We start from the raw sequence: 20,223 nt of genomic DNA, 5'->3' as shown, positions 1-20,223 counted from the left end.
CGGCTCTCCGGTCCATACACTCTCCCCTCCTCTCAGGATCCAGTTCCGTGTTTCCCGGCTCTCCGGTCCATACACTCTCCCCTCCTCTCAGGATCCAGTTCCGTGTTTCCCGGCTCTCCGGTCCATACACTCTCCCCTCCTCTCAGGATCCAGTTCCGTGTTTCCCAGCTCTCCGGTCCATACACTCTCCTCTGCTCTCAGGATCCAGATCCGTGTTCCCTGGCTCTCCGGTCCATACACTCTCCCCTCCTCTCAGGATCCAGATCCATGTTTCCCAGCTCTCTGGTCCATACACTTTCCCCTCCCCTTGGGATCCAGATCCATGTTTCCCAGTACTCCAGTCCATATATTCCCTCCTCCACTTGGGATCTGGGACCTCTGGTCTCTATATTCTTCCCTGGCCCCAGAGGGGAGGAAGCCAAACAATAGGGCTGCCTTCCTGTCTCCCTGCAGCAGGAAGTCACACCTCCCTCTGCCCCACTGCCCCTTACAAGCCCAGCTGGGGCGGGCAGAGCTTAGACAGGGAAGGGGGGGAGTAAAGACCAGGACATACCAGACCCCCTATCACAGAGGGGAATGGGAGCAACCTCAGATAGCAAAAGATGTCGGGAAGGGCCTGTGGAACTCCTTGCTACTGGGTCTCTGAACCTGAGGGGCCCTGGCGAGGAGGGCCCAGGGATGCGCCGGGAGGGGAGATTTCCTGCTGAGGCAGGAGATGGGGGCGTGGGGTGCAGCTCTCTGCTGAGGAAGGCTCCAGGGGGGTGGGGCTGAGAGATGACGAGGCCCAGGCAGGAGTTGGGGTGTCCCAGGAAAATAGCTTTATTTCTGGGGCCAAAGGCCCCACAGTGCAGAACAGCAGCCGCCACCTTTCCCAGAGCAGGCCGTGTGCCGGGGGGGGGGGGGGCGGGCAGCAGGGGAGGCATGGGGAAAGCAGGCCAAGAGGGGCAGGGGGAGCAGCAGGGGAGGCGGCTGCATGGTGAGGGAGGATGGGGGTGGGGCCTGGCGGCACAGCGGGCATAGGGGAAAGGAAATTGCCCTTCACTGTCCATTGAGCCCCACAACACTGGTTCCTGTCCTGGGGTCACAGTCTTGTTTTGGGGGTCACAGATCAGGCCCCAAAATCTCCGCTGCCCTTGGCATGTCTCACTCTGATTTCTGTGGGGAGAAGCGTCATGTAAGAATCACACCACAAAATCCAGGGGACACTGTGGGTCAGGAACTAACTGTGGGGGGAGCTCCTGGCCTTGCCCAGCAGGGGGTGCTGTGGGGCAGGGCACTTGGCTGGGGGAGAGAGCCCAGAGTCGCCCAGCAGGGGGTGCTGAGGGGCAGGACACTGGCTGTGGAGGGGGAGCTCCCAGTGTCGCCTAGCAGGGGGCGCTGTGGGGCAGGACACTGGCTGTGGGGGATAGGGGGAGGGGAGCTCCCCGCCTCATCCAGCAGGGGGTGCTGTGGGGCAGGACACTGGCTGTGGGGGATAGGGGGAAGGGAGCTCCGCGCCTCATCCAGCAGGGGGTGCTGAGGGGCAGGACACTGGCTGTGGAGGGGGAGCTCCCAGTGTCGCCCAGCAGGGGGCGCTGTGGGGCAGGACACTGGCTGTGGGGGATAGGGAGAGGGGAGCTCCCCACCTCATCCAGCAGGGGGTGCTGAGGGGCAGGACACTGGCTGTGGAGGGGGAGCTCCCAGTGTCGCCCAGCAGGGGGCGCTGTGGGGCAGGACACTGGCTGTGGGGGATAGGGAGAGGGGAGCTCCCCACCTCATCCAGCAGGGGGTGCTGAGGGGCAGGACACTGGCTGTGGAGGGGGAGCTCCCAGTGTCGCCTAGCAGGGGGCGCTGTGGGGCAGGACACTGGCTGTGGGGGATAGGGGGAGGGGAGCTCCCCGCCTCATCCAGCAGGGGGTGCTGTGGGGCAGGACACTGGCTGTGGGGGATAGGGGGAAGGGAGCTCCGTGCCTCATCCAGCAGGGGGTGCTGAGGGGCAGGACACTGGCTGTGGAGGGGGAGCTCCCAGTGTCGCCCAGCAGGGGGCGCTGTGGGGCAGGACACTGGCTGTGGGGGATAGGGGGAGGGGAGCTCCCCGCCTCATCCAGCAGGGGGTGCTGAGGGGCAAGACACTGGCTGTGGAGGGGGAGCTCCCAGTGTCGCCTAGCAGGGGGCGCTGTGGGGCAGGAGCGCCCAGCCTCGCCCAGCAGGGGGGCGCTGTGGGGCAAGGGGCAGGAGCGCTGTGGGGCACAGGCTGGGGGGTATTTACCTTGGTTTTCTCTTCAGCTCCGGCTGGGCAGACTGAAAAAGGAAGGGAGACAGGAGTGAGCCACCCCCGGCAGGAGCAGTGAGAACGGGGGGCAGGTGCTCTATAGCCCTGTCCATGGGGGTACAGGCGAGGCTGGGGGGTCTGAGGGACATTGGGACACAGCAGCTCTGGTGGAGAGAGGTGCAGGGGGCGGACTGGGATGCAGTGGGCAGGCCGGGGGTAGCTGGGGGAGAGGCAGGCACAGGGAGTCAGAGGGGGGGATATTGCAGAGGAGGCTGGCTGGTTGGGGGTGCAGTGGAAGATGGCAGGGGGCTGCTAGGAGGTGGGGCGGGTGAATGAGGCCAGGGAAGCACTGACCTTTGTAGCAGAGGATTTGCATGGGGGGAAGGGTGATGCTGGGGGGGACACCCTTGTTTTCGAGGAGGTGGGGGGCGTAGGTGGGACCTGGGGGGGCGTGACACTGGGGGGAGACGCACCCTTGTTTCCGAGGAAGCGGAAGAGCCCGTAGAGCAGGAACGCAGCCAGGAACATCCCGATGGCGTCCTCCAGGGAGGGGCCCGTGGCACCTGGGGCAGGTGCGTGTGTGAGACTGAGACACCCCCCCACGGCAGCCCTCCCCCCATGCCCTGTGCTACCCCCTCCATCCCCCCGATCCCCCAGCACCCACCTCCAGCGTCACCCCCTCCCTGCTCTCCCCTCCATCCCCCCGATCCCCCAGCACCCACCTCCAGCGTCACCCCCTCCCCGCTCTCCCCTCCATCCCCCCTGAGCCCCCAGCACCCACCTCCAGCGTCACCCCCTCCCCGCTCTCCCCTCCATCCCCCCTGAGCCCCCAGCACCCACCTCCAGAGTCACCCCCTCCCTGCTCTCTCCTCAGCCCGCCCATTGCCTGCCATGGCCCCTGGCCCCGGCCCCACCTGCCACACGGAGCTGGACACTCTTCCGGACAGGCGTGGCCAGGGCAGTGTGGGTCACGTGGCAGCTGTAGGTGGCTCCATGGTCGCTGGTCCGGATGGGCGCCAGGCGGGCAAAGCTGCTCAGGCTGTAGGTGCCGTCGGGGCCACGCCGATGCCCGGACTCCCAGGTCTCAGTCACGTACTCTAGGAGGTCGCCCCCCGTCTCGCCTGGGCCCCGGCGCAGCCAGCTCACCGCCACGTCCAAGGGGAAATAGCCCGAGATCTCGCAGGACAGCTCAGCCGGCGCCCCAGGGCTCACCATCAGGGGGTCAGGGCGCAGCGTCACCACAGGGGGCTCTGAGGGGAAAGCAGCTTAGAAACTGGTCCCGTACCGGCCTCCGCGGACCAGCCTTGTGCCCCTCTTCCCCTGGCAGGCCCAGACAGGGCTGGGGTGCAGGGTGACCTGGAGGGGGAGAGGAGCTACGCCCTCATGGGGGGCACAGGGTCCAGTGCCACCACAGGCAGCTCTGGGAGGAAGGAGGAATTCGCGATCAGTCCCATTCAACCCTGTCCAGCATCCTCAGCGCCTGTGTGTCTAGGGGTACTTGGGCCAATGTGGGTAGCTCTGGGACCCCTCCACCTCAGGGGTAAATATTGGGGTTCACAGCACAGGATGTGGGAGCATCGGCACAGAGTCAGACGTGTGTCACCAGGCTGGGGGGGCAGGAGACGCCCCGGGGCACAGAGGCAGGAGCGTGAGGCCCCCCAGACTCACCAGCGATGCGCAGCTCCAAGGCCTGCTGGGCGTGCAAGTGGGGCAGGTAGATGGTGCAGATGTAGGTGCCTTCGTGCCGCACCCCGACCTGGTGCAGCCGCAGGGAGACGTTGGTGTCCGTGCCCGCCTGCCCCTCCTCCAGGAACAGCTGCGCCCCTTCCTCGGCCACATGGGCCCGGGCTGCCCGCCCATCATAGGCCAGCACCACGCGCCCGGCCCCCCGGTACTGGTAGCGCCACTCCACCGAGAAGGGGCCGGGCGGGGCCGCAAAGCCACAGTCCAGCAGCACGTCGCGGCCCAGGCGGGAGCGCAGCTGGGGGGTGCGGGAGAACACGGAGAGCACTGCTGAGGGGAGAGATGGGGGGTTACCGCTGTGAGCACCACGGGAACAGTGCCACAGGGCAGAGGACCCTGCTGCGAGCTTCACGTAGTGCCCCAGGGGAGGGCAGGGCTGTGAGCACCATGTGGACAGTGCCCTGGGGATGCGCTGTGAGCCCCACGGCAGGAAGTGGAGCCCCAAGGAGACGGGAGGTGCCCACAGCAGGGTTCTGAGGGGCTCCCCCTGCTCCCCACCCTAGTTCCCCTGGTTACCAGTTGCCATGGTGACTGCTGGTGGCTGGGCCCCCGCTGCCTCCTCAGCCTTGAGGACGGTGCTGACCCCATAGCCCCGGGCGGGGGCCTGGACGCTGCTGATGAACCAGGGCCCCCCCAGGCCCGGGGGGCTGCGGTGCTCGGGGGTCAGGCCGGCTGCCCAGGGCACGTGGGCCTCCTGCGGCGCGTAGGCGTTGATCTCACAGGACGGCAGCTCCCCCTCCTTGGGGTGCCCCCCCGCTGGCAGGGGGACCCGGCGCAGGGCCCCTGCGGAGTCTGAGGGAGAGAGACAGAGACCCCAGTGCCCATCTCACCAGGGCACCGGACGCCGGGGGCGGGAGGCACTTGGGAGAATGGGAAAGACGGGGCTGTGAGAGGAGAGTGTGGAGGGGCAGAGGGGAGAAGCTGGGCGGTGTCAGGGGGCTGGCACTGGAGGAGCAGTGGGTGGGAGTACGGGGGGGCAGATGGGATGTGGGGGTATCCCGGGGGCAGTAGGGTGGTATCGGGGGGCTGGCACTGGAGGAGCAGGATGTGGGGATACGGGGGGGCAGATGGGATGTGGAGGTAACCTGGGGGCAGTAGGGTGGTATCGGGGGGCTGGCACTGGAGGAGCAGGATGTGGGGACACAGGTGGGGCAGATGGGATGTGGGGGTATCCCGGGGGCAGTAGGGTGGTATCGGGGGGCTGGCACTGGAGGAGCAGGATGTGGGGATATGGGGGGGCAGATGGGATGTGGAGGTACCCCAGGGGGCAGTAGGGTGGTATTGGGGGGCTGACACTGCAGGAGCAGGATGTGGGGACACAGGGGGGGCAGATGGGATGTGGGGGTAACCTGGGGGCAGTAGGGTGGTTTTGGGGGGCTGACACTGCAGGAGCATGATGTGGGGACACAGGGGGGACAGATGGGATGTGGGGGTAACCTGGGGGCAGTAGGGTGGTTTTGGGGGGCTGACACTGCAGGAGCATGATGTGGGGACACAGGGGGGACAGATGGGATGTGGGGGTAACCTGGGGGCAGTAGGGTGGTTTTGGGGGGCTGACACTGCAGGAGCAGGATGTGGGGACACGGGGGGGCAGATGGGATGTGGGGGTATCCCGGGGGCAGCAGGGCGATAGTGAGGGGGCTGGAACCGGGGGTACAGGAGAGGGCACATACCAGCAATATCGAACACCATGCCTGGCTCTAGGTCAGGGGGCAACTCGGGCTCCGTCTCAGGGTGCCCCGCTCTGGCCCCCCGCAGCATCAGCAGCGCCCGGCGCTGGGTCACAGCGCTTGGCATCACTCCCGCACCCCTGCCGGCCTCCTCCACGAACCAGCAGCTCAGCCGGGAAGGCCCCACTGCAGCCAGGCACAGAGCCAGCCCTGGGGGCCGGGAAGGGGGCGTTAGTGGGGATACACGGACCCTCCAGATGCCTCTCTCCAGCAGTGACTCCCCCGCCAATAAACAGCAGGCTCCCCACAAACAGCCCCCTTCTTCCCTGCCCCTTGGGAGCACAGCACCCCCTGCCCCCATGACCTATGGGGGGTGCAAGGCCAGGATAGGCAATGAGCTGGGCCCACGGGATGGGGCAGGACACCCGGCAGGTGGCCTCGCAGTGTCTCTCGGCAGGGGGGCGGGGGGAGCCGAGTTTCCGGACAGTAGGGTTGCCAGATACTTTCACAAAAAATACTGAACATGGCAGGGGAAAAAAATTGGTTGAGCAAAAAAACCCAAAAAAGCAACCAAGCCACAAAAGCAGCCCCCGTTAAATCCCCTGCGCCCCCCGCGACAGGGGAGACTGTCCCAAGCGGTTTTCTGTCCGAGAAAAGCAGAAAATACGGGACATGTAAAATGTACATTCTGGCTTTTTTACTGGACAGAGGCCACCAATATCGGACACCTGGCAGCCCTGCGGCTCAGGCTGCTCGGTGGAGGGGCGACCTGAGGCCAGACGGACAGAACTCCTGGCGGGGGCTGAGGCCAGACGGATGCAGCTACTGGGGGGGGGGGACTGAGGACAGACGGACACAGCTACCGGGGGGAGGGGGGACTGAGGACAGACGGACACAGCTACCGGGGGGAGGGGGGGCTGAGGACAGACGGACACAGCTACTGGGGGGCTGAGGACAGACGGACACAGCTACTGGGGGGCGCTGAGGACAGACGGACACAGCTACCGGGGGGAGGGGGGGCTGAGGACAGACGGACACAGCTACTGGGGGGAGGGGGGGCTGAGGACAGACGGACACAGCTACTGGGGGGAGGGGGGGCTGAGGACAGACGGACACAGCTACCGGGGGGCTGAGGACAGACGGACACAGCTACTGGGGGGCTGAGGACAGACGGACACAGCTACCGGGGGGCTGAGGACAGACGGACACAGCTACCGGGGGGGGGGGGGCTGAGGACAGACGGACACAGCTACCGGGGGGCTGAGGACAGACGGACACAGCTACTGGGGGGCTGAGGACAGCCGAGGGACGCTCCCGGACCGCACTCACCGGGCAGGAGCAGCAGGGCCGGGGCCAGGGGGCCGAGCGGAGCCATGGTGCGGGGTGAGGGGCGCAGCAGGGCTGGAAATACCCGTCCGGCTTCACTTTCGCTTTCGGGGAGCGGGCGGGACAGACAGACGGACACGCCCCGCCCCTCGCTCCTGCAGCCCCTCCCATCCCCCCCGCCCCTCCCCCGCAGCACCCCTCTCCCCGCCCCCCATCCCCCTGGTCCTCTCCCCTCTCCCCCGTGTGCTCCGCCCCAGTCGGGCTCCCGCTCTCTGCCCCCGGGGCAGACCCTTTGGGGCTCGGGGCTGCCATGCCCGCCCCCCTCCCGCCGCCCGGCTTTAGGGCCCCCCCAGAATTCACGCCTCGGACACAGGGCGGCCTCGGCCACTGGGCTTTATTGTGCAGGGGGGGGGGGGGCAGGCCGAGGGAGCTCGGACTTCGGCGCGTCTCGCTCCCCTTGGGTGACGGGGGGTGTCACTCTGGGGCGCAGCCCAGGGCCCCCAGCGCCAGGCGCCAGACCTCGTTGTGCCGGCCAAACAGCTTCATGGGGCTGCGGAGAGACATCGGAGCTGTCAGGACCCGGGGCGATCCCCCCAACCTGCCCCCCACTACCCCCTCCAACCCGCTGGAAGGGGAAACCGGCCCCCCACTAATCCCCCAGCTCCCGGGTAACAGGGAAACCAGCCCCCCCATTAATCCTCCAGAACCCACTGCCATGGGGAAACCAGCCCCCATTAATTCCCTAGTTCTGGGGGGGATCACAGGGAAACCTGCCCCCTCCCTAATAACACCCCCACCGGCTTGGGCAGCCACTCAGGAGAAATTCAACGGCACTGGACTGACGAGCAGAGAGCCAGCAGCAGCTGTTGCGGGGGTGGTACACATCACAGCTGCCTCGGTGCACAGAAAAAATGTATTCCACACAGGGATGGAAAAAAATGAGAGGGAACATTGCACACACAACATGTCCACCCAGGGAAACCCCCACCTCGTGAAGCGACAGGTAAATGTGCCCCCCCATCAACTTCCCCTCTGGTGTGATAGGTGAGTGTCCCTCCAGTAACCCTCCCTCCACCGACCCCAGTAACCATCCTTGGTGTGACAGTCCCCAGTGACTGTATCACACAAACAAGTCCCCCCCCCCAACCCTTTTCCTCCAGATCCTGATGTTAGAGCTGAGTCCTGAACACCCCCCTCCCCAGGTCCCAGTGACACCCACTACCCCCGCCCTGGGGTAACACATGCCCAGGGCCCAGGCAGCCCCAGCTCCCTTGTGGTGCAACGGGCCCCTCCCTGCCTGCTGCAGCTTGTACCCCGATGCTCCCCCCCACCGCGCCAGGGACCCTCAGCTGCTGGGGTTAGTGGCACCAGTGAATTGGAGCCCTTTGATTGGCTGCCTGCCCGCCCCACTAGCCCACCTTCTGGTGCAGAGCAACCAATCATAGCCACTGCAGGCCGAGCCCCCCCCCACACACACACACACCTCGCAACCCACCGCTTCAGACAGAGGATAACCCCCCCCCCACTTTGTGAGCAATGGGCCAGTGCACTCTTCCCCCCCCCCATGCCTCCTGTTATCAGTGGATCAGTCTGCTTTCTTCTCCCCATCTCCTGTGAGCAATGGGTCAGTCTGCTCTCCCCCCCCCCAGCAATGGATCCGTCTGTCCTCTTACCCTCACCCCCTCCCTGTGAGCAATGGGTCAGTCTGCTCTCCCCCCCCCAAGCAATGGATCCGTCTGTCCTATTACCCTCACCCCCTCCCTGTGAGCAATGGGTCAGTCTGCTCCCCCATAGCAATGGATCCGTCTGTCCTCTTACCCTCACCCCCTCCCTGTGAGCAATGGGTCAGTCTGCTCTCCCCCCCCCCAAGCAATGGATCCGTCTGTCCTATTACCCTCACCCCCTCCCTGTGAGCAATGGGTCAGTCTGCTCCCCCCCCATAGCAATGGATCCGTCTGTCCTATTACCCTCACCCCCTCTCTGTGAGCAATGGGTCAGTCTGCTCTCCCCCCCCCAAGCAATGGATCCGTCTGTCCTATTACCCTCACCCCCTCCCTGTGAGCAATGGGTCAAGCCTCTGCCCCCTCCCTAAGCAATGGATCCGTCTGTCCTATTACCCTCACCCCCTCCCTGTGAGCAATGGGTCAAGCCTCTGCCCCCTCCCTGCAGCTGCTCTGAGAAAGGGGGGGGCTAGAACCCCTGGAGCTGCCCCCACAGTCTGCCAGAGCAGAGGCAGGTTGGGGGCAGGCAGAAGGGGGCAAAGTCCCCCCCCGCTAGGTTTGAGGGGGTGGGGGTGGTAGCTCAGAGCAGCCCCCCACCCCCTACAGTGAGCAGATTGGGGGGAGGGGGAAAATAGGTGTCTATCAGAGACAGCCCCAAATCTGAGAACCCTCCCAGCCCCCAGCATGGGGCCATGCCCCAATGGTTTGGGCCTGACTCGGGGGTGCCCCCCCAGTGGCCCTGCAGCTGCACCTGGGGAGGGGGAGCTGGGGGGGAGGTGGCCCTGGCTCCAAGCGTTTCCATCCCCCACGGGGATCACTGGCTCTGCCTGGCCCAGCCTCCTGCCCCACCTGTTGTAGCCGGCCGCGTAGTGCCAGGTGCGCTCGAAGGGCCGGGCGTCCCGTTCCAGGGAGGCGTCCAGGGCCCGGACGTGGGCCCCACGGTTGGCATCTGTGAGCCACCCCCCAAAGGAGCGAACGTAGACAGGCAGAGCCGGGAACTGCTGGAGGAAAACCTGGGCCAGAGAGAGGCAGTGAGTCCCAGCCAGGCAGGGAGCTGTGGGGCAGCCCCCAGGTAGTGGGGTTGGGGCAACGAAGGGAACACGGGTTATTCACAGCAGCCTCCAAGGGTAGATGGGGCAGTCAGGGTCACAGAGCGAGTTTGGTGGGGAGCAGCGTGGGAGGGGGTCCCCGTGGGTAGCAGTGGGGGGGCTCCGTGAGGAGCTTGGGGAGGGTCACTTGGGGCAGGGCCTGTGGGGAGCAGTGGGGGGGGCTCCATAGGGAGTAGTGGGAGAGGGGCTCCATTGGGAGAGTGGGGGGGGGGGAGTCACTCGGGGCAGGGCCTGTGGGGAGCAGTGGGGGGGGCTCCATAGGGAGTAGTGGGAGAGGGGCTCCATTGGGAGAGTGGGGGGGGGGAGTCACTCGGGGCAGGGCCTGTGGGGAGCAGTGGGGGGGGCTCCATAGGGAGTAGTGGGAGAGGGGCTCCATTGGGAGAGTGGGGAGCAGCGTGGGAGGGGGTCCCCGTGGGTAGCAGTGGGGGGGCTCCGTGAGGAGCTTGCGGAGGGTCACTTGGGGCAGGGCCTGTGGGGAGCAGTGGGGGGGGCTCCATAGGGAGTAGTGGGAGAGGGGCTCCATTGGGAGAGTGGGGGGGTCACTTGGGGCAGGCCCGTGGGGAGCAGTGGGGAGCTCGGGGGGGTCACTTGGGGCAGGCCCGTGGGGAGCAGTGGGGAGCTCGGGGGGGTCACTTGGGGCAGGCCCGTGGGGAGCAGTGGGGAGCTCGGGGGGGTCACTTGGGGCAGGCCCGTGGGGAGCAGTGGGGAGCTCAGGGGGGGGTCACTTGGGGCAGGCCCGTGGGGAGCAGTGGGGAGCTCAGGGGGGGGTCACTTGGGGCAGGCCCGTGGGGAGCAGTGGGGAGCTCGGGGGGGGTCACTTGGGGCAGGCCCGTGGGGAGCAGTGGGGAGCTCGGGGGGGGGGGGGGGGCAGGCCCGTGGGGAGCAGTGGGGAGCTCGGGGGGGTCACTTGGGGCAGGCCCGTGGGGAGCAGTGGGGAGCTCGGGGGGGTCACTTGGGGCAGGCCCGTGGGGAGCAGTGGGGAGCTCGGGGGGGTCACTTGGGGCAGGCCCGTGGGGAGCAGTGGGGAGCTCGGGGGGGTCACTTGGGGCAGGCCCGTGGGGAGCAGTGGGGAGCTCGGGGGGGGTCACTTGGGGCAGGCCCGTGGGGAGCAGTGGGGAGCTCGGGGGGGTCACTTGGGGCAGGCCCGTGGGGAGCAGTGGGGAGCTCGGGGGGTCACTTGGGGCAGGCCCGTGGGGAGCAGTGGGGAGCTCGGGGGGTCACTTGGGGCAGGCCCGTGGGGAGCAGTGGGGAGCTCGGGGGGGGTCACTTGGGGCAGGCCCGTGGGGAGCAGTGGGGAGCTCGGGGGGGTCACTTGGGGCAGGCCCGTGGGGAGCAGTGGGGAGCTCGGGGGGGTCACTTGGGGCAGGCCCGTGGGGAGCAGTGGGGAGCTCGGGGGGTCACTTGGGGCAGGCCCGTGGGGAGCAGTGGGGAGCTCGGGGGGTCACTTGGGGCAGGCCCGTGGGGAGCAGTGGGGAGCTCGGGGGGGTCACTTGGGGCAGGCCCGTGGGGAGCAGTGGGGAGCTCGGGGGGGTCACTTGGGGCAGGCCCGTGGGGAGCAGTGGGGAGCTCGGGGGGGTCACTTGGGGCAGGCCCCGTGGGGAGCAGTGGGGAGCTCGGGGGGGTCACTTGGGGCAGGCCCGTGGGGAGCAGTGGGGAGCTCGGGGGGTCACTTGGGGCAGGCCCGTGGGGAGCAGTGGGGAGCTCGGGGGGGTCACTTGGGGCAGGCCCGTGGGGAGCAGTGGGGAGCTCGGGGGGGTCACTTGGGGCAGGCCCCGTGGGGAGCAGTGGGGAGCTCGGGAGGTCACTTGGGGCAGGCCCCGTGGGGAGCAGTGGGGAGCTCGGGGGGGTCACTTGGGGCAGGCCCGTGGGGAGCAGTGGGGAGCTCGGGGGGGTCACTTGGGGCAGGCCCGTGGGGAGCAGTGGGGAGCTCAGGGGGGGTCACTTGGGGCAGGCCCCGTGGGGAGCAGTGGGGAGCTCAGGGGGGGTCACTTGGGGCAGGCCCCGTGGGGAGCAGTGGGGAGCTCGGGAGGTCACTTGGGGCAGGCCCCGTGGGGAGCAGTGGGGAGCTCGGGGGGGTCACTTGGGGCAGGCCCGTGGGGAGCAGTGGGGAGCTCGGGGGGGGTCACTTGGGGCAGGCCCGTGGGGAGCAGTGGGGAGCTCGGGGGGGTCACTTGGGGCAGGCCCGTGGGGAGCAGTGGGGAGCTCGGGGGGGTCACTTGGGGCAGGCCCGTGGGGAGCAGTGGGGAGCTCGGGGGGGTCACTTGGGGCAGGCCCGTGGGGAGCAGTGGGGAGCTCGGGGGGGTCACTTGGGGCAGGCCCGTGGGGAGCAGTGGGGAGCTCGGGGGGTCACTTGGGGCAGGCCCGTGGGGAGCAGTGGGGAGCTCGGGGGGGTCACTTGGGGCAGGCCCGTGGGGAGCAGTGGGGAGCTCGGGGGGGTCACTTGGGGCAGGCCCGTGGGGAGCAGTGGGGAGCTCGGGGGGTCACTTGGGGCAGGCCCGTGGGGAGCAGTGGGGAGCTCGGGGGGTCACTTGGGGCAGGCCCGTGGGGAGCAGTGGGGAGCTCGGGGGGTCACTTGGGGCAGGCCCGTGGGGAGCAGTGGGGAGCTCGGGGGGGTCACTTGGGGCAGGCCCGTGGGGAGCAGTGGGGAGCTCGGGGGGTCACTTGGGGCAGGCCCGTGGGGCGCTCGGGGGGTCACTCACCGTGGGCTCGGTGGGCTGCGGGGGGTGGTCCCTCCGGGCTGCGGGCAGCAGGAAGGACACCGTGAACTCCTGCATCTCCCCAGCAGGCTGCTCCACGCGGGTCAGAACCGGGGCCGTCATGGGGATCTTCACTCCTGGGGGGGGGGGGGTTGGCACATTTGCTCGGATTCCACCCCCCCAGCCTGACCCCTTTTCCTCCTGGGCCTGCTCCACTCAACATGAAGCAGCCCGGGGGGGGAGGGGCGGCCCAGCCCCCAGCATTCCCCCCTTAACCTCGGGGGCCTCAGGTGGGAGGGGGAGGTTCTCGGGGTCATGGGGTCTCCGACACCTGGGTCATGGGGAGCAGTGGAGGCCTGGCAGATTCTTGGGCTTATTATGAGGGTGGGGGCCTGGAGGGTCTCCATGGGAGGTTGTGGGGCTTGGGGGAACCTGACAGGAATATGGGTGGGGACTGTGGGGGTCACAGAGGGGCATGTGGCTGGCCAGGGAATATGGGGGTTGGGGAGCTGTGGGCTCTCTGGGGGGGGTCAAACTGGGAGCAGAGGGGCATATGGCTGGGGCAATGGGGTGGGAATTACTTGGGGGGGTCAGGGAGCTGTTGGCTCTCGGGGGGGTCAGACAGGGAGGGGAGGGGCTGCAGGGCAGAGGGAGGGGCTACATGGGGGATCTCTCTGGGGGTGGGTCTGGGGCTGGCAGTGGGGGGCAGCAGGGGAGGGGCTACATGGGGGATCTCTCCGGGGGGCGGGGTCTGAGGCTGGCGGGGGAGGGGCGGCAGGGGAGGGGCTACATGGGGGATCTCTCGGGGGGGGGGGTCTGAGGCTGGCAGGGGAGGGGCTACATGGGGGATCTCTCCGGGGGGGGGTCTGAGGCTGGCAGGGGAGGGGCTGCAGTGGAGGGGCTACATGGGGGATCTCTCCGGGGGGGGGGGGGTCTGAGGCTGGCAGGGGAGGGGCTACATGGGGGATCTCTCCGGGGGGGGTCTGAGGCTGGCAGGGGAGGGGCAGCAGGGGAGGGGCTACATGGGGGATCTCTCCGGGGGGCGGGGTCTGAGGCTGGCGGGGGAGGGGCGGCAGGGGAGGGGCTACATGGGGGATCTCTCGGGGGGGGTCTGAGGCTGGCAGGGGAGGGGCTACATGGGGGATCTCTCCGGGGGGGGGTCTGAGGCTGGCAGGGGAGGGGCTGCAGTGGAGGGGCTACATGGGGGATCTCTCCGGGGGGGGGGGGGTCTGAGGCTGGCAGGGGAGGGGCTACATGGGGGATCTCTCCGGGGGGGGTCTGAGGCTGGCAGGGGAGGAGCGGCAGGGGAGGGGCTACATGGGGGATCTCTCCAGTGGGGGGGGGGGGTCTGAGGCTGGCAGGGGAGGGGCTGCAGTGGAGGGGCTACATGGGGGATCTCTGGGGGGGGGGTCTGAGGCTGGCAGGGGAGGGGCTGCAGGGCAGAGGGAGGGGCTACATGGGGAATCTCTTCGGGGGGGGGTCTGAGGCTGGCAGGGGAGGGGCGGCAGGGGAGGGGCTACATGGGGGATCTCTCCGGGGGGGGGGGGTCTGAGACTGGCAGGGGAGGGGCTGCAGGGGAGTGGCTACATGGGGGATCTCTCCGGGGGGGGTCTGAGGCTGGCGGGGGAGGGGCTGCAGGGGAGGGGCTACATGTGGGATCTCTCCGGGGGAGGGGGTCTGAGGCTGGCGGGGGAGGGGCTGCAGTGGAGGGGCTACATGGGGGATCTCTCCGGGGGGGGTCTGAGACTGGCGGGGGAGGGGCTGCAGTGGAGGGGCTACATGGGGGATCTCTCCGGGGGGGGTCTGAGACTGGCGGGGGAGGGGCTGCAGGGCAGAGGGAGGGGCTACATGGGGAATCTCTTCGGGGGGGGTCTGAGGCTGGCAGGGGAGGGGCGGCAGGGGAGGGGCTACATGGGGGATCTCTCGGGGGGGGGTCTGAGACTGGCGGGGGAGGGGCGGCAGGGGAGGGGCTACATGGGGGATCTCTCCGGGGGGGGGGTCTGAGACTGGCGGGGGAGGGGCTGCAGGGGAGTGGCTACATGGGGGATCTCTCCGGGGGGGGGGGGTCTGAGGCTGGCGGGGGAGGGGCTGCAGGGGAGGGTCTACATGTGGGATCTCTCCGGGGGAGGGGGTCTGAGGCTGGCGGGGGAGGGGCTGCAGTGGAGGGGCTACATGGGGGATCTCTCCAGGGGGGGTCTGAGACTGGCGGGGGAGGGGCTGCAGTGGAGGGGCTACATGGGGGATCTCTCCGGGGGGGGTCTGAGACTGGCGGGGGAGGGGCTGCAGTGGAGGTGCTACATGGGGGATCTCTCCGGGGGGGGGGGAGGGGGGGGGGGGCTGCAGTGGAGGGGCTACATGGGGGATCTCTCCGGGGGGGGTCTGAGACTGGCGGGGGAGGGGCTGCAGTGGAGGGGCTACATGGGGGATCTCTCCGGGGGGGGGGTCTGAGGCTGGCGGGGGAGGGGCGGCAGGGGAGGGGCTACATGGGGGATCTCTCCGGGGGAGGGTCTGAGGCTGGCAGGGGAGGGGCGGCAGGGGAGGGGCTACATGGGGGATCTCTCGGGGGGGGTCTGAGGCTGGCAGAGGAGGGGCTGCAGGGGGGATCTCTCCGGGGGGGGGGGGTCTGAGGCTGGCAGGGGAGGGGCTGCAGTGTAGGGGCTACATGGGGGATCTCTCGGGGGGGGTCTGGGGCTGGCAGGGGAGGGGCGGCAGGGGAGGGGCTACATGGGGGATCTCTCCGGGGGGGGGGTCTGAGACTGGCGGGGGAGGGGCTGCAGGGAAGGGGCTCCATGGAGGATCTCTCCGGGGGGGGGGTCTGACGCTGGCGGGGGTGGGGCTGCAGTGGAGGGGCTACATGGGGGATCTCTCCGGGGGGGGGGTCTGAGGCTGGCAGGGGAGGGGCGGCAGGGGAGGGGCTACATGGGGGATCTCTCGGGGGGGGTCTGAGACTGGCAGGGGAGGGGCGGCAGGGGAGGGGCTACATGGGGGATCTCTCGGGGGGGGTCTGGGGCTGGCAGGGGAGGGGCTGCAGGGGAGGGGCTACATGGGGGATCTCTCGGGGGGGGTCTGAGGCTGGCGGGGGAGGAGCTGCAGGGGGATCTCTCCGGGGGGGGTCTGAGGCTGGCAGGGGAGAGGCTACATGGGGGTTCTCTCCGGGGGGGGTCTGAGGCTGGCAGGGGAGGGGCGGCAGGGGAGGGGCTACATGGGGGATCTCTCCGGGGGGGGTCTGAGGCTGGCGGGGGGGAGCTGCGTGAGGGGCTCTGGGGGATCTTTCCGGGGGGGGGGGTCTGAGGCTGGCGGGGGAGGGGCTACATGGGGATCTCTCCGGGGGGGTCTGAGGCTGGTGGGGGAGGGGCTACATGGGGGATCTCTCGGGGGGGGTCTGAGGCTGGCGGGGGAGAGGCTACATGGGGGATCTCTCGGGGGGGGTCTGGGGCTGGCGGGGGGGGCTGCGTGAGGGGCTCTGGGGGATCTCTCGGGGGGGGTCTGAGGCTGGCGGGGGGGGCTGCAGGGCAGAGGGAGGGGCTGCAGGGGGGATCTCTCCGGGCGGGGGTCTGGGGCTGGCGGGGGAGGGGCTACATGGGGATCTCTCGGGGGGGTCTGAGGCTGGCGGGGGGGGGCTGCGTGAGGGGCTCTGGGGGATCTCTCGGGGGGGTCTGAGGCTGGCGGGGGGGGGGCTGCGTGAGGGGCTCTGGGGGATCTCTCGGGGGGGTCTGAGGCTGGCGGGGGGGGCTGCGTGAGGGGCTCTGGGGGATCTCTCGGGGGGGGTCTGAGGCTGGCGGGGGGGGGGCTGCGTGAGGGGCTCTGGGGGTCACCTTACCCAGCTGGTTCTGGCCCTGGATGTAGCGGAGGAGGCGCCAGAAGCCGGTCACCTTGGCCGCAGCGTAGGTGCTGTTCACGCGGGTGCTGACCCAGGCTGAGGGGGGGTAAAGCCGGCCCTGTGGGGCAGAGCATGGGGGAGTCCCTGCTCCCCCCCCAGAGATGGGGGGGGTCTCAGCAAGGTCTCCCTCTCCCCCGGGGCCTCACCTGGTAGTCAGGGCTGGTGCAGTTGAGGTCAAAGTTGAAACATTCAGCAACTTCCCTGCAGAATTCGGGCTTCTCCCTGCAAAGCCCCATAGGCAGAGTCAGGGCCCCCAGCCCCAGGACTGGCCCCGTGACCGCCCCTCCCTGTAACTGGTCCTGTTGCCCCTGGGGGTTGCGCAGGACTCGCTCTCCTGCCCCGTGGCATGGGGGGGGGAAGGAGTTTGGGGATTCCCCCCCCCACCCTGCTCACCTCTCTCCCCAGGCCTCCCATGCTAAGGCCAGGAGCAGTAGGGGGGCCATTCGCAGAGCCATCCTGAGGGGCGTCGTAACAGAAGCTGCAGGGAGAGACTCAGGCTGGTGAGAGCCGCCCCCCCCCGCACGCTCCCCATTGCACCCAAGGCCAGAGAACATGGGGTGCTACCACAAACCACGCAGCCTGTAGGCCCCTACACCCACTAGTCCCCCCAGCACCTGCCATCCAGTGGGATCAGCCCCCAGAGCCCCCCAAATCCAAACACCCAAGCTCTGACCCCACCAGTTCCCCCAGCCCAGTGGGATCAGCCCCCAGGGCCCCCCAACAGTCCCTCAGCCCAAAAGGATCAGCTTCCAGGACCCCTCCAAATCCAGAGACCGCAAGCTCTGAACCCCCACCCTCCTGCCGACTCACTGGGGTGGAGCGTTTGGAGTGTCACCCAGCTCTTCCCCTGCGTTTGGGCTCAAACCAGTTGTGGGGTTGCTTTTATCCTGTGCCCCACGGGGGGGGGGGGGTTATATAACCCCATGCCCAGCCCCTTTGGGCTGTGAATCTGGCTTGCTGTGCTGGTTGTGTAACGGGACCGGGTGTGTGTGATATAACCAGCAACAAGGACAGACAGGAACCTCAAAACAGCATGTGCCAGGGCGTTGGGGGGCCGGCTGCGTCCAGGGCCCCAGCTTGGCATAGAGGGGGACTTGGCCGGAGGGGATCCCAGCCGGGGGGACCTCATGCCATTTTGGGGTCCATTCCTGGAGGGGTGCTGCCCGTGGGTGACTATCCCCCTCGGGGGCACTGGAACAATAAGAGGCAGGAGCCAGGCGTCAACAGACCAATAAATATTTATAGACATTAAAAAACCAACAGAATCAAGTTACAAAAGGGACGAGACGGGAGCCACGGGGACGGGGACAGGGAACGGGGAGCCCTGCTCTGAGCACAGCAGACGTACCACACCCAGCTCCTCTGCACCAGGAGGGGGAGCCACGGGAACGGGGAGCCCTGCTCTGAGCACAGCAGACGTACCACACCCAGCTCCTCTGCACCAGGAGGGGGAGCCACGGGGACGGGGAACGGGGAGCCCTGCTCTGAGCACAGCAGACGCACCGCACCCAGCTCCTCTGCGCCAGGAGGGGGAGCCACGGGAACGGGGAGCCCTGCTCTGAGCACAGCAGACGCACCGCACCCAGCTCCTCTGCACCAGGAGGGGGAGCCACGGGAACGGGGAGCCCTGCTCTGAGCACAGCAGACGTACCACACCCAGCTCCTCTGCACCAGGAGGGGGAGCCACGGGGACGGGGAGCAGGGAGCCCTGCTCTGAGCACAGCAGACGCACCACACCCAGCTCCTCTGCGCCAGGAGGGGGAGCCACGGGGACGGGGAACGGGGAGCCCTGCTCTGAGCACAGCAGACGTACCACACCCAGCTCCTCTGCGCCAGGAGGGGGAGCCACGGGAACGGGGAGCCCTGCTCTGAGCACAGCAGACGCACCGCACCCAGCTCCTCTGCGCCAGGAGGGGGAGCCACGGGAACGGGGAGCCCTGCTCTGAGCACAGCAGACGCACCGCACCCAGCTCCTCTGCGCCAGGAGGGGGAGCCACGGGGACGGGGAGCAGGGAGCCCTGCTCTGAGCACAGCAGACGCACCGCACCCAGCTCCTCTGCGCCAGGAGGGGGAGCCACGGGAACGGGGAGCAGGGAGCCCTGCTCTGAGCACAGCAGACTTACCGCACCCAGCTCCTCTGCGCCAGGAGGGGGAGCCACGGGAACGGGGAGCCCTGCTCTGAGCACAGCAGACGCACCGCACCCAGCTCCTCTGCGCCAGGAGGGGGAGCCACGGGGACGGGGAGCAGGGAGCCCTGCTCTGAGCACAGCAGACGCACCGCACCGCACCCAGCTCCTCTGCGCCAGGAGGGGGAGCCACGGGGACGGGGAGCAGGGAGCCCTGCTCTGAGCACAGCAGACGCACCGCACCCAGCTCCTCTGCGCCAGGAGGGGGAGCCACGGGAACAGGGAGCCCTGCTCTGAGCACAGCAGACGCACCGCACCCAGCTCCTCTGCGCCAGGAGGGGGAGCCACGGGGACGGGGAGCAGGGAGCCCTGCTCTGAGCACAGCAGACGCACCACACCCAGCTCCTCTGCGCCAGGAGGGGGAGCCACGGGAACGGGGAGCCCTGCTCTGAGCACAGCAGACGCACCGCACCCAGCTCCTCTGCGCCAGGAGGGGGAGCCACGGGGACGGGGAGCAGGGAGCCCTGCTCTGAGCACAGCAGATGCACCGCACCCAGCTCCTCTGCGCCAGGAGGGGGAGCCACGGGAACGGGGAGCCCTGCTCTGAGCACAGCAGACGTACCACACCCAGCTCCTCTGCGCCAGGAGGGGGAGCCACGGGAACGGGGAGCAGGGAGCCCTGCTCTGAGCACAGCAGACGCACCGCACCCAGCTCCTCTGCGCCAGGAGGGGGAGCCATGGGGACGGGGAGCAGGGAGCCCTGCTCTGAGCACAGCAGACGCACCGCACCCAGCTCCTCTGCGCCAGGAGGGGGAGCAGCACCCCAGGCTGCAGCAGGGAAAACAGGCACAGAGGTACAACGGGGGGAGACTTACTCTGTAACGAGGAGAACCCAGGAGTCCTGGCTCCTCTCTCCCAGCCCCTTCACCCTACCGCACCCCACTGCTAACCCACGGCTAGGGAGAGAACCCAGGAGTCCTGGCTCCCCTCCCCCAACCCCTTCACCCTACCGCACCCCACTGCTAACCCACGGCTGGGGAGAGAACCCAGGAGTCCTGGCTCCCCTCCCCCAACCTCTTCACCCTACCGCACCCCACTGCTAACCCACGGCTGGGGAGAGAACCCAGGAGTCCTGGCTCCCCTCCCCCAACCCCTTCACCCTACCGCACCCCACAGCTGGGGAGAGAACCCAGGAGTCCTGGCTCCCCTCCCCCAACCCCTTCACCCTACCGGACCCCACTGCTAACCCATGGCTGGGGAGAGTCCTGGCTCCCCTCCCCGAACCCCTTCATCCTACCGCACCCCACTGCTAACCCACGGCTGGGGAGAGAACCTAGGAGTCCTGGCTCCCCTCCCCCAATCCCTTCACCCTACCGCACCCCACTGCTAACCCACGGCTGGGGAGAGAACCCAGGAGTCCTGGCTCCCCTCCCCCAACCCCTTCACCCTACCGCACCCCACTGCTAACCCACGGCTGGGGAGAGAACCTAGGAGTCCTGGCTCCCCTCCCCCAACCCCTTCACCCTACCGCACCCCACTGCTAACCCACGGCTGGGGAGAGAACCCAGGAGTCCTGGCTCCCCTCCCCCAACCCCTTCACCCTACCGCACCCCACTGCTAACCCACGGCTGGGGAGAGAACCTAGGAGTCCTGGCTCCCCTCCCCCAACCCCTTCACCCTACCGCACCCCACTGCTAACCC

General features: G+C 68.5%; 2 protein-coding genes across 3 annotated transcripts; both read right to left on the bottom strand.

Moving 5' to 3' along the window:
- Positions 1–991: 991 nt before the first annotated feature.
- On the bottom strand, positions 992–7,151 carry TAPBP (TAP binding protein). Of its 2 annotated transcripts, none has more exons than XM_075917439.2 (8): positions 6,994–7,151; positions 5,668–5,874; positions 4,511–4,786; positions 3,920–4,264; positions 3,166–3,501; positions 2,725–2,814; positions 2,249–2,280; positions 992–1,155 (listed from the first exon to the last, which is right to left on the bottom strand). In XM_075917439.2, the coding sequence occupies exons 1-8, from the start codon at positions 7,037–7,039 to the stop codon at positions 1,144–1,146; spliced, it is 1,344 nt and encodes a 447-aa protein (XP_075773554.1). In that variant the 5' UTR covers positions 7,040–7,151; the 3' UTR covers positions 992–1,143. The 2 variants fall into 2 exon arrangements, with proteins under 2 accessions (XP_075773554.1, XP_075773555.1); XM_075917440.2 differs by having other exon boundaries at positions 3,920–4,261.
- A 181-nt stretch (positions 7,152–7,332) lies between these two features.
- On the bottom strand, positions 7,333–17,248 carry LOC149521997 (heme-binding protein 2-like). The gene is made up of 7 exons (XM_089771549.1): positions 17,207–17,248; positions 16,790–16,874; positions 16,543–16,618; positions 16,337–16,454; positions 12,520–12,653; positions 9,561–9,724; positions 7,333–7,540 (listed from the first exon to the last, which is right to left on the bottom strand). The coding sequence occupies exons 2-7, from the start codon at positions 16,849–16,851 to the stop codon at positions 7,465–7,467; spliced, it is 630 nt and encodes a 209-aa protein (XP_089627675.1). The 5' UTR covers positions 16,852–16,874; positions 17,207–17,248; the 3' UTR covers positions 7,333–7,464.
- Between the last annotated feature and the right edge of the window lie 2,975 nt (positions 17,249–20,223).

Source organism: Pelodiscus sinensis, chromosome 19 (genome assembly GCF_052426305.1).
Source record: "Pelodiscus sinensis isolate ZL-2025 chromosome 19, ASM5242630v1, whole genome shotgun sequence".
NCBI classification, from domain to species: Eukaryota; Metazoa; Chordata; order Testudines; family Trionychidae; genus Pelodiscus; species Pelodiscus sinensis.
The sequence above is the reverse complement of the archived record's forward strand: the minus strand, read 5'-3'. Positions and strand labels throughout refer to the sequence as shown.